This window comes from Manacus vitellinus, unplaced genomic scaffold (assembly GCF_001715985.3).
Source record: "Manacus vitellinus isolate BGI_N305 unplaced genomic scaffold, ASM171598v3 scaffold_22_pilon, whole genome shotgun sequence".
NCBI classification, from domain to species: Eukaryota; Metazoa; Chordata; class Aves; order Passeriformes; family Pipridae; genus Manacus; species Manacus vitellinus.
Window position 1 is genome coordinate 1237752 of NW_021939632.1, and position 15930 is coordinate 1253681.

General features: G+C 37.4%; 1 protein-coding gene across 1 annotated transcript in view; it reads left to right on the plus strand.

Annotated features, from left to right (window-relative positions):
- The window catches only part of DPP10 (dipeptidyl peptidase like 10), a 213218-nt gene extending 198354 nt beyond the window's left edge, over positions 1-14864 (plus strand). The window contains exons 19-25 of the mRNA XM_008922956.2: positions 2527-2721; positions 4309-4363; positions 8374-8473; positions 9220-9278; positions 9365-9437; positions 11070-11143; positions 12612-14864. Coding sequence (XP_008921204.1) covers positions 2527-2721; positions 4309-4363; positions 8374-8473; positions 9220-9278; positions 9365-9437; positions 11070-11143; positions 12612-12749 — 694 coding nt within the window. The 3' untranslated portion in view covers positions 12750-14864. The remainder of the gene's footprint in view (positions 1-2526; positions 2722-4308; positions 4364-8373; positions 8474-9219; positions 9279-9364; positions 9438-11069; positions 11144-12611) is intronic.
- The last annotated feature ends 1066 nt before the right edge of the window (positions 14865-15930 follow it).

Consider the following 15930-nt stretch of genomic DNA (forward strand, 5'->3'; position numbering starts at 1 on the left):
GCGTAATTATAATTAGGCTGAGAGTAGTGATAAGCATAAAACAAAACCTGAACTTTGAGATAACTCTAAACCCAGGACAAACTTCCCAAATCAGACTGTGCATCAATATCAATCTTTGTTACAGAGCCCTCAGGATGATGTTCAAAGTTGCATAAAGAATTAATACCTTGCAGAAGCCCCATTTAAAAAGGTTAGCAATGGGGTCTGAGTGGTGCATGTCTCTCTATGGAGGACAGAAGCACACCTCAGATAATCGGTATCATTTTGTAGTAGCAGCTGAAGAGTAAAGAGACCTCTTGGTGCTAATGGGAATTTTGATATGTACCTCAATGGAAATAATTTTAAATGCCTGTCACAGGCTACTTATATGGACATCCTTGAAATAAACTAGCCACTGGAAAATTGCTTCCAAAAGCAATTTGTCAAACAACCCATCATGCAGGACTGGAACATGTATAGTGTTTAAAGTCTGAACCTGAAAGTAGCCCAGCTTTGCCCTCCAAACAGGAGCTTGGGAAACCATCACTGTCAGTTCTCGCCCACTGAGAATTCTACTGAGGCTCTGTTTGTTGTTCCTTTCTTAACAGAAGAAATTCTCTGTGGGTATCATGTTTGATTTAAAATACCTTGTGATTTTAAGCACTTTCTGGTTTAGAGAAAGGCTTACATGTAATGGTTTTCCCCCTATTTTTAAGTGTCTAGGCATATGGCATATAACATATATATATATATATGTATATATGCGTATATATGTATATAAACATACCAGATGTATATATAACCTAGATATATAACATGTATAAAATCAGCTTTAGTTTAGTGTATTAGTGTTGTTCTTAGATGGAAGGGAAGCAGGCTGACTTGTGATATTTTCACTGGTGTGGGGTGCATTAAGCTGTTGGAAAGTTACCTAGTCAAACATGGATATTTCTGATATTATCCTATTGTGGAAATTTTAAAGAATCTAAAAGTAATTCTAACTGGTCTGAGGCTGCTACTATTGGAAGTAATGATGATAAATGCTTTGTGAAAACATCTGCGTCAATATATAGTGCTTCTGAAAACTTTGCTCTGTACAATAAGCAGAAACTGAAAGTATTGTTCTGCTCCTGATTGTAAATAATAATGATTATATACTTTCTGAATCATGTCTTCCGCAGAGTTAACTTGACAGTGTTTCCAAATATTGCTCTGTATTGTGAGCAGTTAAGTGTAATCACAAATTAATTGGTTACGCAAGCAAAAAAAATGTCCTTTCTTACTTTTATAAAGCCAAGTATAAGCCTGATGCATGAGATAATGGTAAATCAAGCATAACACATTGTGACTGAGTCTGTAACCAAGTAATCCTGATTTCAGGTAGGTTTGACTGAATTTGAGAACATATATGTTCATCATATGCTTGCTAATTAATTAGGTGATTACCTTGGAGATGGTCTGTGTTATCCACAGCCAAAATCAGATATTGAATCAGCACATTATTGTACATGTAAGACAGTAGTTATTGCAGGATATTTTTGTCTCTCTTTCCTCCCCCAGGTTTACATAAATCTCTTTGGCAAAATAATAATTTCTGTCTTCATCTTTCTTTCACCTTAGACAGAATATTCCCACAGACCGTCCAATCTAATTTCCATACAGCCAGCACAGACACTTTTACATTTTAATTTGCAGTCAACTGGCAGATGCAGCCTGCATAGAACAATTTTGTATTTTGTACAACTTCATGGTAGCCTGCTCTTTTATTCTGTGTTTATCTTGGGGGAAAAATAATGACAAACATCCCTTTTAAAACTGACATTTTATTTTCTTTGTAAGGAAAACAATATATTTGGCTTCAATGGCACATCTTATTGTTACTCTAGAAACTGCATTCCCCATTCTGTTCCACCTTTTCTGATGTAAACCACCCTTTTTTTTATGTCATAAAATAAACTTATCAGTCTTGCCTGCATCCATTTCTTGCTATGAATTTGGATGGAGAAAATATAATTTTCTCCAGTGTATACTTCAGTCTTCTTTTTACTCTATTTCAAAAAATCCATTCCAGGGTACAATAATGCAATTATTTTTGTTTTCTAAGGTAACCTGCTTCTTAATAGTATTATATATCCTACAAAATGGTAATCAGGGTACAAAATGAATTTTCCTTTTTGTGTGTTTAGTACAGCTTAACCAATGCTGTATGACCCTTCTCAGAACTGAGCCATTAGTTATTATGTGTTGGGGTTTTTTTCACTGTATTGTAAGCATCACTAGTTTTCTGTTTCTTTCAACAACGTATATTTAGGTATTGACAGCACTGCAACATAGTGGTTATACAGTTAAAGAAATTATTTTGTTTGCTACTGCTGCAGGGATAGCAGCACTAGCTAATGGGATGGTATCGATGGAAGTGACAGTAATTCAGCAGGATTGCATAACCGCTGAACTCTGCCATCTAGGCTAAATAAAGTGTCGGAGATGGGCACAGTGCATCACATTGTCAATAGTCTTCGTTTGTGTCTGGTGTGTTGGTATTTGCAGTGATGAAGCTCCAGGCAGCCAGTTGGTTACAGATAAGTTTCACGTTGACTGGGACTCAGTGCTTGTCAACTCTGATAATGTCATCGTAGCTCGATTTGATGGCAGAGGGAGTGGATTTCAAGGCCTCAAGATTCTACAGGAGGTCCACCGATGCTTAGGATCAGTGGAAGTGAAGGACCAAATAGCAGCTGTAGAGTACGTATGTGCAAACTTTTCTTCTCTTTTACCCTTCTTACACCTCGATGAACGAGCATTTTCAATTGAAACTGCCCAGAAAGTTTTCTTTGCATAGTGAATGTTGTTAATGTTTATTTTAATGCAGTTTCAAGTTTTGAAACAATGATGTTTTCATTACAAACAACAAATAGGAGATCAAAGAGGTGTCTTTTTGTGTTGGTGCTTCTCTTTGATAAAGCTGACCCTGCTCTGTGCAATCTAAATATGCCATCTGAGCTAATTTGTTTCTGTCTATATCCCTTAGGAAAAATTCTTGTTGTACATGTGTTAATGATTAAATGCATTTGTGTTACAGTATTTTAGGCCTATATGATTGGATACTGCTCTCATTTTCATTACAGAGGTCTGGAGTAACAGCACAAAGCAAATGGAGTTATAATGGTGTAAATGAGAGCAAAATTTGGGCAAACGCCTGTTATTTCTCACTTGCATTATCATTCTTGAACTGAGATAAATCCATCAGCTGGAGGCAAGAATAATTTCCATCTAGGAAGTAATCACGTATAGCTTTGACAACACTCTTTACTCAGGGTGCACTTGTCAAAATGGCAAATACCAAGGTCTGGTCGGATTTTTTCTAGGGTTTCCCAGGGAAATACAGGTTTAAAGCCAGATATTTTCTTCTTCTTCTTCTTCTTCTTCTTTTGAAAGCAGTTGATGCTTCAGCCATTGCATGAGTAGGCAGCTGTGTCTGCTACCTGGGCAAGAGGGCTCCTGGTGTTCATGTTGGTCAGGAATGGGCTGCATTGAGGGGAGCAATTTAAGGTGACCCTCCTGGAAGGGCCGTCGGAAACAGCCCACACGGTCTGCTGTGAGACCTGATCTCCCTGCTCAAATCCCAAGATGTTTTAGGCTAAATTTAGTCTGGCCTCTCTTGGAATGCACTGCATGGGAAAAAGGGAGGGTGCCTGTGGCTGATAGGAGGTGCTGCAGCTGGTTTTGTCTCCTCAAAAGCTGATTGGATTTTTCTTCTCAAGTTATTCTATCCTTTCTGTAAAAAAATCACCACAGCTGATTAATGGCCTTGGTGAGAGAATTAATTATTTAATTATCTAGATTCAGGAAGTTCCATTCATCTTACCTTCCTTCAGCTGTCAAAACACTGGTCAAAGCCAGTCACTTAAGCTCTAGTCGGTGAAAAATCCTGGCTTTTCTGGAGGATTATTCTCCCCAGAGTGAGAGAGGTTTCCAACATGGATGGGAAAGAATGGCTGTCTGACAGTGTCTCTCTTCTGTCCTTTAACTGAAAAGCAGATGTAAATGGGTAATTTAGACAAGATGCTTAAATTCAGGTATCTAAATTTGATGAGATGAGCCTAACACCAACTGTTTTCCATATAGAGAAGGAATTAGGAAGCAAATCACATTTCACAGTGCAGTACTACTTGTATGGATGTAATTTGTTCTTCTACCTGACCTGCATGTATAATTAATCCTTACTGTACAAATAATTTTCTTTAAATAGTATATTCAGCAAGTAAAATTTACCATTTTACTTTACCAAAGTGAAAAAAAAAAACAACCCACCAACTTTTTTTCTTTCAGATCACTATTGAAACAGCCCTTCATTGATCCTAAGAGACTGAGTATATTTGGAAAGGTAATGTGCAAAAATAGAAGGATATATCATCATGATTCTTTAAGAAAATCCTGTCAGTTCATAAATAAATATGTTTCCTATTTTCCTAAGACAATTTCAGTTATTAAAAGAGGGGGGGAAGCCTTCCATAATTTACTGTCTGTTCTATATATTATCTTTTTCTCAGAACGGGTATTTTATTCAATAACATCAGTTTTATAACACAGCAGTATTTCTGTTTCAGAATCTGAAGGAGAAAGTATTTGTTAAAAAAATCTATTCTTTAGAAATTTTTAATGTGGGCTTGGTTTTTGTGAAAGCTTGTTTCTTACAGTTCTATATTTGGGCTGCATTTAAATTGACAAAGTCACCCTAAAACAGCTTTTATATTTGAATGTTTTACTGACCCTTGAGCTCAGCTGAGTAACAACCCTATGCTGCTGTCAACAACTTTCTTGTTACGCCAGCGAGAAGTCTTGCCTTTGCTATTTTATCAGCTGTCTTTGCTGTGTGGCCTGTCATTGCCCTTAGCATGAGATAGAACGAGGCAAGGGCTTAACTTTTAGTAGCAAACTAAATAGCATTTTACTGATGTCTGTTAAAAAGCAGCCATTAGAAACACCACACAACTGCTGCTTCATCTGTGAGCTGGTATGTGCAACCTTTCAATTTTGAAAAGTTTTTTTAATAAAAATGAAGCTGTTTTGTGCCTTTGAGCTCAAAGCAATAACAAACCATGATCAAGTACCCCCCAATCATCAGTTATAAGAGCAGCATGGATTTCACTATGAAATGCCTTAGTTTTCATCCCCACTCTGCCACTGACGTGCTGCATGTCCTCGGGCAGGTCATTTAACCTGCTTGTCTCAGTCAGTCTGAATGCAGGACCAGGATATTGACATTTACCTCCTGCACGGTAGCATTTTGAGGACTGGCTAATGTTTGTGGCTATTATTAGCATTTCAAATGAATGTGACCTTCCTCAAAGATTTGAGCTCCTGCCATGTTCCTTGGAGCTAAAGAAACTGTCACTGCAAGAATTTCAGGAGGCAGGATTTGATTTGTAGGGTGGCAGCCAGAGATTTTTCAGCTGAGGATGTATAAGCTGGGCTGATTTCATCCATCAGATGATTGTGGCCACGTTTCTCTTCAGGTTTTAATACCTGTTACCAATGTATATGAAAGTGCACATCCATAGAAGCATCAACATTTCTCCATATCCTCTTCCCAAATGATTAAAAATACTATTTCTGAAATGAAATCACTAAGCACCCTGAATTAGTCACTTATTTCTGACTTCAGAAATTATTTCCACTGCTACTTGAAAATTCCCACTTGTTCTCTGTCAGAGATTCAGTAGTATCCTGTTTTCTAAGAGTGGTGTGATGAGACAGTTACCATAGGGCATACACATAACTATGGCTTTACATATCTTCCAAGACCTACCCCTGCTTTTTTTTCTTTCACAAAATATTATTGAGGACCATGTTTCTGCACTTATTTTCTGATAGAAGTATTGAGGAATGAAGAGTGAGAATGTAAGAAACCAAAGAGCAAAAACTCAGAATTTTGATTAAAAAAAATCTATTTAACAGCTTCCCAGGGTTAATTCTATTTTCTCTACTTTTTTAGAGTCAATTAAAAATCTACTTTAAAACTCATTTACTTTTTACTATGTACAACGTGATAGGGAAAATATTTTTTTCTTTCTATGCATTAAATTTGCCTTACTGATGGAAACTGAATATGCACTTTGCTTGAAAATAAGATGACTTTGGAATAGCTTAATGTTGATCTCATAAAGCTGGACTCATGCACACTGTCAGGCAGCTCTTTAAGATGTTCCTGAACTACACAGAAATAAAGTTCTTGTCACAATCAGTGATGTAAATGAGGCACAAAAGTAACAAGACTGTCCAGAAGAGCACAGTGTGGAAAATACCTATTTCTGACTGCCCCATTGCTTATCTCTGTGAGGGGTGCATGCCCAAGTGATACATGATCCAAGGGCCTTTCTGAACTGTTAGACAGCAAATTTTGGTTCCATGTAGTTTGTGGATTTATGCATGGAAGTGAAAAGAGAGTTTAAAAATGAGTTGCAATTCCAGAGCCAACCTCCTTCTTGAAAATACTGTGGTTAGGTTGTAACCACAGAAACGCAGCCCATGAGTGGGGCACCACATGTCCTTGCACCAGGACGTGTGAACTATTTTCTGCATTGTCATTGTGAAATGCTTTGGAAAATGTGATATCACTCTCTAATGTTTTTTTCCTGGAAAGCCTGGCTGGAAGCAAGGGCACAAGCACAAAGGAAAGAATTCCCAGGAGAGCTAAACAAGCTCTTAATGAAAACATGGCATAAATAATAAATAACCTGGCAATACCTATTCCAGGATGAAAACTGTGCTGTTGGGAAAGATGCAAACAGAATATTAAACAAAAGTAAAAGAAGAGAAAACGCAGAGGCAGAGGAAAGTTGCTGTCCTCTTAAACTCTTTGAATTATACAAGTTACTGTTGCCCACTCAGAAATTCTTAGGTGAAATCTGCTCCTGCACATGGACAGATCCAGGCAGCTCTTGGTCTCCTGGGCTGGAGTTTCCATGGGAAAGGAATAACTCAGTTCTTCACACTCCCTTGAAAACTCAGCACTTATTTTGTTTTTCCTTCAGTGTGTCCATTTCCACTTACTGTAGATTGATTCCAAAGAATGTTTATCTCTGCTTATTTTTTCTTAAACAAGGTTAAAGGATTTTCAAATATTCCCATTCTTCCATAGAAATCATCTATTTATTAAATATTTAGACATGAAGAACAGGCAGCATTCATAGAAGTCCATGAGAAAACTGTAACCATTTGATGCATAATATTCTTTTTTTGAGTCAGCTGGTGTTTTGCATTTTGTTTTCCCTGATATGGGATAATTTCTTCTTTCTGAAATATGTTGTGCCAAACACAAAACAACAACAACAAAAAAACCTGAAAAAAATCAACTTTTCAGCACTGATGAAGGGAAAACAAAAATGGCAAATAGAGAAATTGGAAGAACCCATAATATACGAGAAAATCATTGATCCCAGATGCCACAATTCAGAATTTCATTTTCTGTGGGTCTAGAATGATTACAGGTGTACAGAAATGGATTGCCAGTGTCATTCCAAGGGAAACTGTGGTCTCAAGTTAAAGCTTTCACAAAGCTTTCATGACTCTATGTCACAACTCTTCCCAGAAACGTCTATTACAGACTTTGCAGAAGAGATGGTGAAAAATAAGGACAGACAAATGTGGTGAGGCAAGGACAGACCTCCCCAATTCTGCCCTGTCTCTTTTAACTTCTTCATGCCATTTGTGCTCCCTGCTTTGTAGCAAAGCAGCCTCATGGATGCTCTTGTGGCCAGAAAGGGCATCCAGAGATCAGCATAAATCTGAACAATGTGCTTACATACAGTTTTTATTTCTGCAAAACAGGACAAGATCTGTATCTCTTTGTGGGATCTTTGACATGCAGAAACCTCTTTAATAGGAATGGGATTCAATATACGAAGGTTCAGGTGTCAGGGGGAGGACATAATGCACTCAATTCACAGGTTACCCCCCTTTTCCTACTCTCTCTTCTGTCAGCAAAATGCTCAGTGTATCTTGCTACTTTGCAAGTATCTATATCAAACATATTAAAAACTGAGTACAAAACTTCCTATCTAGGCTGTACTCCACAAAACCTTACCTTTGGGGTTTGCTTTCTGGGGTTATTTTCTGTAGTTTTCAAATCTACTAACTATAGGCTAGACTGCCATGATGGAATTGTGGAACTTGAACCAAAATATACTCATTATTATTAATTGCATAGTTTAAAGATCATGACCAGGTCAGTGTGATCTCCATTCACTCTTAAACTGAAGCTTCACATTTCCTTTAAAAGTAATTCTTGCAGATATAACTGCATACTGTAAAATGATACTATCAGATTAGGAAAATGGCCTTTATTGTTGCTAAAGAGAAATGAATCAACAGAAGTCTCTATCCCATTGTTAGGGATATGGTGGCTACATTACATCAATGATCCTGAAATCCAGTGAACGGCTCTTCAAGTGTGGAGCTGTGGTGGCACCAATTACAGATATGAAGTTATATGGTGAGTATTCCCTACCCTACACCTATATGATAGGCTATTTGAAATGTCTTTTATTCATGGAGGTGTTATTTATTTTAACTAAGGGCAGATAATGTAACAACATCAATGAGATTTCACCTCACTGTCTCATTCTCTTCTTTAAATGAAAGTGAAGCTAAGACCGGGACAGTTTACCAAAGCACACACCAGATACATTATTATTAACACCACTGATTTTTGCAAAGGAGTTGTTTCCCTTTGTCCACTGAAATTCAGTCAGAAACTCATTTCCTAAGGATCCTTTAGGTATATCAGCATGAATCAAGGCTTATATGGGGAATGATTGTTTTAAGGTTAGCAGTGTCATATCAACCATGTTTTCATTCAATCACAGGATATTTTGGTTATGTATATGAAGTTTAGGGCACAGGTTCTGAACTGTGATACATGGGAAATCAGAGCATATTCCTTTACTGGTCTGTTAAACTTTTCACAGCATTTTGGTTTGTGTTTTGGTTTGAATTTGGGGTTTTTTGTTATTGGTTGCGGGCTTGGGGTTTTTTTCGGAAGGGGAGTTAGTTAATTTTTGGTTGATTTCTTTTTTTAACCATTTAAAAATGGTTTTCAGTGGTACATTAAAATGATGTATTTTGATTCTAAATGAACATCTCTGTTGACTTCATGGCTTAAATAGCTGCTACTGACTCTAGGTCAATTTTTAAATAGAAGTAACTCTAAACTCACAAGTTTTTGGTTTACTTTTATAGCATCAGCCTTTTCAGAAAGATACCTTGGGATTCCATCAAAAGAGGAAATTACCTATCAGGTAAGTAAGCATAAAAAAGTAACTTAAAATGACCATTTTAGTCTCAAAATGCAACTCAGTTATACTTGTGTGTGTTTGTTTGCCAGGCATCCAGTGTATTACACAATCTTCATGGTTTAAAAGAAGCGAATTTGCTAATAGTTCATGGAACAGCTGATGGTAAGTCTTTAGAGATGCAATTAATTTAGAGTCAGAGCTTCTAATAGGCAGGCGTTCAAGGACTGATCAGGCGCACACCTAGCAAGTACGTTTTCAGTTTTACTATCCCTCTGGTATGATTTTTTTCTTTTGTTTCAACTTCTAACTCTAAACTGATGACATTTTTCTTTGGTGAATATTTGTACCTTTTAGGTGCTGTATGTTCTAATTTGTTTAAATCTTGGGGACCACTGTCTTGCTAGTGAAAGGTATTACATGAATTATTAACAGAACTACATACATTTTTAATGTTGTTTTAAATTCATAGAAATTCTGCAGAATTATCAGTACAGTTGGTGAAGTACATTACCACATGGAAAGTTAATCTTTTCAACTAATTAATTACAAGGTAGTGTGAAAGCATCTGAAGCTGAAGCAATACATAACCTTTTAATAGCACCAATACTTTTAGCAGTAGTTTAAGACAGAGAATGAGTAAAACAGGGTAAGTTCTAGCACTTTAAATGGAATCACAAGATGTGTCAAACGAGATAATTTGTAATTACAGACTTAAATTTAACTGCAGTGTATTTTTTTGAACTTTCTTAAACTGATGTAAGTCTGAAGAACAAGCTTTGATGCAGGCACAAATTACAGTGCTGCAACCAGCTCCTCTGAACAGATTCACATGCCTACTTCTTTCCCCAGCATTTTTCTGGTGAATGTGGGATAATAGAAGGTTTCTTACTCCTCATTCTGGAGGGATAAGTACCTCACAGTGATGGGCTGAGGTGAGAGTGCCCATGCACAGCTGGTACGGTGAGAATGGCACCTACCAGCCTGTCACCCCAGTGTGAAGGCACCAAACCTGTGTTATGGATCCAAAGCACAATCAAAGGGGTACAAACACTGTCCAGTGTTTCTTCCCAGACCACAGGGGAGAGGGGCAGAGAAGATATACTGACTGAGCAGGCATGAGAGTCTCAGGCTTTGCTGATTGTAACAAGCAGCAGCAATTTCTGCCCCTCTGAACTTGGTCCTGCCAGGAATTGGGACTTCAACAGATATCTGAGCAATGCAGTGTGCTCAAGCCTAGGACTCTGATTGCCTGCAGCCCTTGTTTAATATCACATCCAGTGACACCACCCAGCCCACTTGCAACCCATGCTCTGCAGGGTTAGGACATCATAATAAAGCTGCCTGGTTTTACCACACAAAGCTTAGGTTACTGATGGGTTGTAGAAACTCCATTTCCTTAGGAAGTGTGGACTGTAACAACCCTGTGCAAGCAGTAGAAAACCCAATGTGCTTTCCTTCAACACAATTATAAAATGCCTAGATGTTCAAACAGAATGGTTTTACACACCTCTAAACTATCACAGTGGATGTAAATGGATGGTAAAGACAGGAGCCCTCACAGAGTATGTGGAAAGTATGGCTTCCCTTGGGGATTCCAGCTTCTTCTCCAAAACCTCTATTGTAACACCCTGTATTGCTGTTTCTGATGGGGCTGGGCACTTCTGACCTTAAAGATAGTCAGCTTCTGATCCAGTAATTACAGAGGTTGGAAATGTTTTCAGCCAAAGCTGTTTAGCAGATAAGTATTTCATAATAGTGTAGCTTTTTCTAATAATATCAAATCTTGTCTTGCAGCTAAAGTCCACTTCCAGCATTCAGCAGAACTAATTAAACATCTAATAAAAGCTGGGGCTAATTACACTATGCAGGTATGTGCACTGTGCCTTTTCCTATAAACATAGTTGAACATTTAACCTCCTATTGCTATTTCTTCTCTGAGAAGGACCCTCCCTACCACAACGCAGCAGTATTGCCTTAATTTGCAGTTACAAGTCTCTTTAATCCCATTTTCCTCACTGTTAGTATAGGTATCAAGAACTATATCGTCTTGTTGTTCTCCTAGGTTCTTTCTGCTCTCTCTCATCTTCTGTTTTTCCACCTGTTTATCTTACAACACTGTACAAAGTGCTCTGGAATCCATATGCACTATTTGTAGCATGGAGATATCATTACTTTAGTCCCTTTTTACTTAAAAAAGTAGAGTAATTTCCCCTTATTGTCAACATTTAGATTTATTAAAAGGCAGCTAAAAGGCGAGAGCAGTGTTCCCTCCCTGCATTGCCTTACAGAGGAGGAGAATGTTGTGAGAGCAAGATGGGAAGAGCAGGATGGGGCTGCTGCCAATGCACGGACTTGGATGGGACCCACCCAGAGCACGTGGATGTTGCTGGCCAATGGTTCTGATTGCATTAAACCTTCCTGGATATCTGACACGATGTTCTGGGTCACTCCTCCAAATATCTCTGATATTACATGTTGCAAGCCTCAACCTTGCTGAACCACAGGCAATCCTGTAGTTTTCACTGAAGCGTGTGAACTCCTGCAACAAGGGGGTTAGTGTCACTCAGGAAAGGAAAAGGACTTCATATGTACAATCTGTTCCCGCTGTCCTTGTGATTTCAGCTGAGGTGATGTGAAGGCCTGTGGAGAGAAGAAGAAGCAGGAATGACAGAGTTGTCTCAGGAGAGCCCTGTTGAGCCCTTCTCATGCAACCTTGTGATAACCTGAGTTTGAGGAAACAGCTGAAGCCTTTTGCCTCAGGCCACCTCAGGTCTCTTGTCTCCTAGTCTGGATTTCTTCATTCAGCCTGCAAACATTTGCTGAGCCTCACCTGGGAGAGATTCCCAGTGGGATCTGATTTAGGAGATAAAAATACCCACATCCACCCTAGGAGAGAAAGAGAAGATAGGCTTTAGACAAGATAGCAACATAGTTAAAAATATGAATAAAAAGGTTTTTTGCTGAACACTTAGAAGCTGAGATATTGAGAGGTCCCTAAAAGCATGAGGTAATTAATTCTCATTGACGTTAATGGGATTTGGATGCCTAGGCACAATTGAAAATGCCAGCTAAGTAAACTGTTGTAAGCACAATGGCTGAGAATACAAATTTTTTCACTTCTGCAGATCCCACTGCAGTGGTTGTTTTATGTAAGTTCAAATTCCAAGAGAATGAGTTTTACTTTGAGTTTTATTAGCTTTCCTTGATGCCATAAAACTAATGTTATCATCCTGTTGTCATCTAAAACATTTTGAAGATCAGAGAAAGAAAATTAGAACCCTAAATATTTGAAAAGCCTTTAAAAACTATTTACTTTTTTCCTTTCTTCTCTGCTAGATCTACCCGGATGAAGGTCATAACATTGCTTCTGAGAAAAGCAAATATCACCTTTACAGCACAATCCTTGGGTTTTTTAGTGCTTGTTTAAAGGAGGAGACACCAATTTTACCACAGGAACCTGAAGAGGATGAATAAGAAAGCCTATTTGTGTAGTACTGAAGGGGACTTACTCTGCGGCTCAATAAACCCTTAAATAAAAGTGACTGTAAGATTGCAGATTCTGCAGAAGCTCAAGGGCAGCTAAAGGATATCACAGTGGAACAGCACATTTACAGACAATGAGCTAATAAACTGGAATTCGACTGCAAAGTCCAAACATATTACCAAGGGACAAAACCTTTACCTTTGTGGAAGGTCAACAGTTGGTTACAGTTTCCTGGAAGAACTTAGTTTTGCATAAGTGTAGGGTTAGTGCATGTTTGTTATGTTAAGCCTCACTGTTGGTTCTGTAAGTGGTTGCTCGTTTTTTAATTTAAATGCACATCTTTATTCATCTTTGCATAAGGCACAACCTATCATAAGTATTATGGCCACTAATATTCTAAAAGGTGAACTGCAATCTAACACTCTACTGTAATGTTACAATAAGTGCAATTCTTCTGCTGTCTATTACACGTAAGAAACCACAGAGATAATAAAGGGCACGATATTTTCTCTAATTTCTGCTCAAGGGGATATTGTCTAGTGCATCATATAACATTGATATTGAAAATTACTTCCCCACACACAATTTCAGCATTTACAATTATTACTGTACCTACTAGTAACCAATAAGGAATTTTTTGGTGGTGTGCTCTTGGTCTTTATGTATATACCTAGGATTCCCTAAGCAGAAAATCTTTCTGAGGTTGAAGAATTTTTTTCAAGATGTAATTGACAGCTGTATTTAAAATAATATCTGCAATTGAAATCATCCCCCCATCCAAAATGTACCTATTGTTTCCTTAAAATATGTTTGAGTTGTGTTTTGGTATTGTTTATAGTAGTTAATAGTTTGCTGGTTACACTCTAATTTTAGAATATGCTACTTTGTCACATGTAAATTAGATACATAAATATTAAATTATAGTTTCAGATAAAGAAAGTTTATTAACAATGTATAATGCCACTGAGTAATACTTTACTCCTCAAATGAAGACATATTTTGTATAGTGCATCTTCCTTTTCTTCCATCTGGTCTCAAATGTAATTCTGATGTTCATCAAGGTGGTGACGTAGCTGGAACACACCATTACATTAATTTTTATTCCAAGACTGCTCGTTAAGTCTCTTGCAACAGGATTTAGCTTCAACAGCATCACAAAGAAATGAAATGTTTTTCATTCAAAGCAAAGGAAGATCCTGAGAAGTTAAATTTTATTATTATTCAGCCCCCCCTACATCTATCTATTTACCAGGGTGAATTACAGCAATAGAAATGGAAACTATGAAATAAACAAGGCAGCCAGTTTGGATTTGCAGAATATTTACTCTGATCATGAAAATCAAGTACAGTGTTGGCTTAATTTTAGATATCTTCCAAACGTATGTGAAAACTCTTCACAGATGCTGTGCCACTTACAATAGCTGTAGTTTTTTTATTTCTGGATATATTCCAAATACTTTCCTACTCAATTAAGGTTTAATTTCTTGCAAGATTAAAAAGAAAGTAATTTTTTGAAGGTAAATATGCAGTTTAAGATGTAAAGTTTGCATATTTTATGAGAATGGGAATTGTTTTTGATGTAATCAAAAAGCACTTGGAGCTTTTTTACTCATCAATTCCTTCTGGAATATTTTCTTTCACAGTTAAGATTTTTTTATGATGCAAATAATTAATTTGTCTGAAAGGTGTGGTTTTATGGAACACTGGAAAGTCTCTGTCTTTTTAATGTTTAGTATTTATCTTGTTTTATTAGCAATGTTTAACTATTTTTCAATTAGTTTAATACAGTTTTAATGTGCAATGATATCTTGTTTGGGTCCCAGTGTCACCACAAAGTATGGCTTTGCTTTGTGGTAGTTATATGGAGTACATATCTATAGTATAGGTACGGTATATATTTATGGAGGCTACTATGTGCACTACAGTAAGATCATAGAAAACAACAGAAAACAACAAAAAAAAAGTAAGAGCAGAATTCAAACAAGGTTTTGCAAATCCTTTTTTCTATAGAGGAGCACCGTTTTCAAGTCTTCTGTTGTCTGGGACTGCTAGTTTGTGATTTTATAAATTACACCCATCACTTAATAAATGCTCACCTGACAATACTGATGCTTTTCCTAAACAAACACAGTAAACAAGGTCCTAATCCAGTTGAATTCAGTGAGATGTTTTCGCTGATTGGAGCCAAATGCTCATGAAGAAAGCACGAGCTTTGTGCACGTGTTGAGGTTGCTGCAAAGACTGGGCGTGCGGAGGATACGTGAAAAGGCTGCAATATGTGCTGGCTGTTCATCTGGGGCACAGCCACTCTGTGCTCGTATTTTCTGTGCTTTACATTGAGTTGCATTTGGCTACCTGCGAAAGAAAGCAAACAAGGCTTGTGTCTCAGCAATAGGATTATGCACATGCTCAGGAAATACGTTATCCCAGCTCTGTGGATCCACACCGTGTGTCCTTCTTTTCCCATAGCTCTGTTCCAGGCCCCTATTCCCTACTCTTTCTACCTCAGCATCTCACCTCCAATTTACCTGAATTTGAACGTGTCATGAGGACATGGCCTTCTGTAAGAATGCTCTTGGCAGAACTGGTATGTTTAAAAAGTGTGTTACCTGAAATGTGGGTTATCTGTGTGGAAATGTGGTATGCTTTTAATGTTTTTGTTATTTCTTAAACCGTCATAGAAATACAGGTATTTTTATATTAATGTATATACAAGGGTGAGCATCAGACCAGGATTAATTGCTTTTACTGACGTTTTTATGTATGGGTTGAATTCGGATACTGCAAAAGTGTTTACAGGTGCAGGCTCTGATTCTAGTTAGACTAAAGAATTTGGTGTAAGGCGTTCCCTTTACTTTTGCTAACCTGTTCAAACAATTCTTCCACTTACAGCACAAATGAACAGTGTTACATATCAGATTCTACTTACATAACTAGTGGTATCATTAATTAGCCCATGTGATCTATAGTGTTGATCAAGAATTAGTACACATTGCACCAAAATAGCATAAAAAGCATAGACTTTTTGTAGCTTATCATTTGTTAAGCACCATGATGACATTTTAGGTCTGAAAAATTACTGTTTGATTCAGCTATCCTTAAAATATGACACTTAGTAGACTAGACCTATTAATTTATGGAAAGCTAGGGAATCAGCATATCCATTTACTG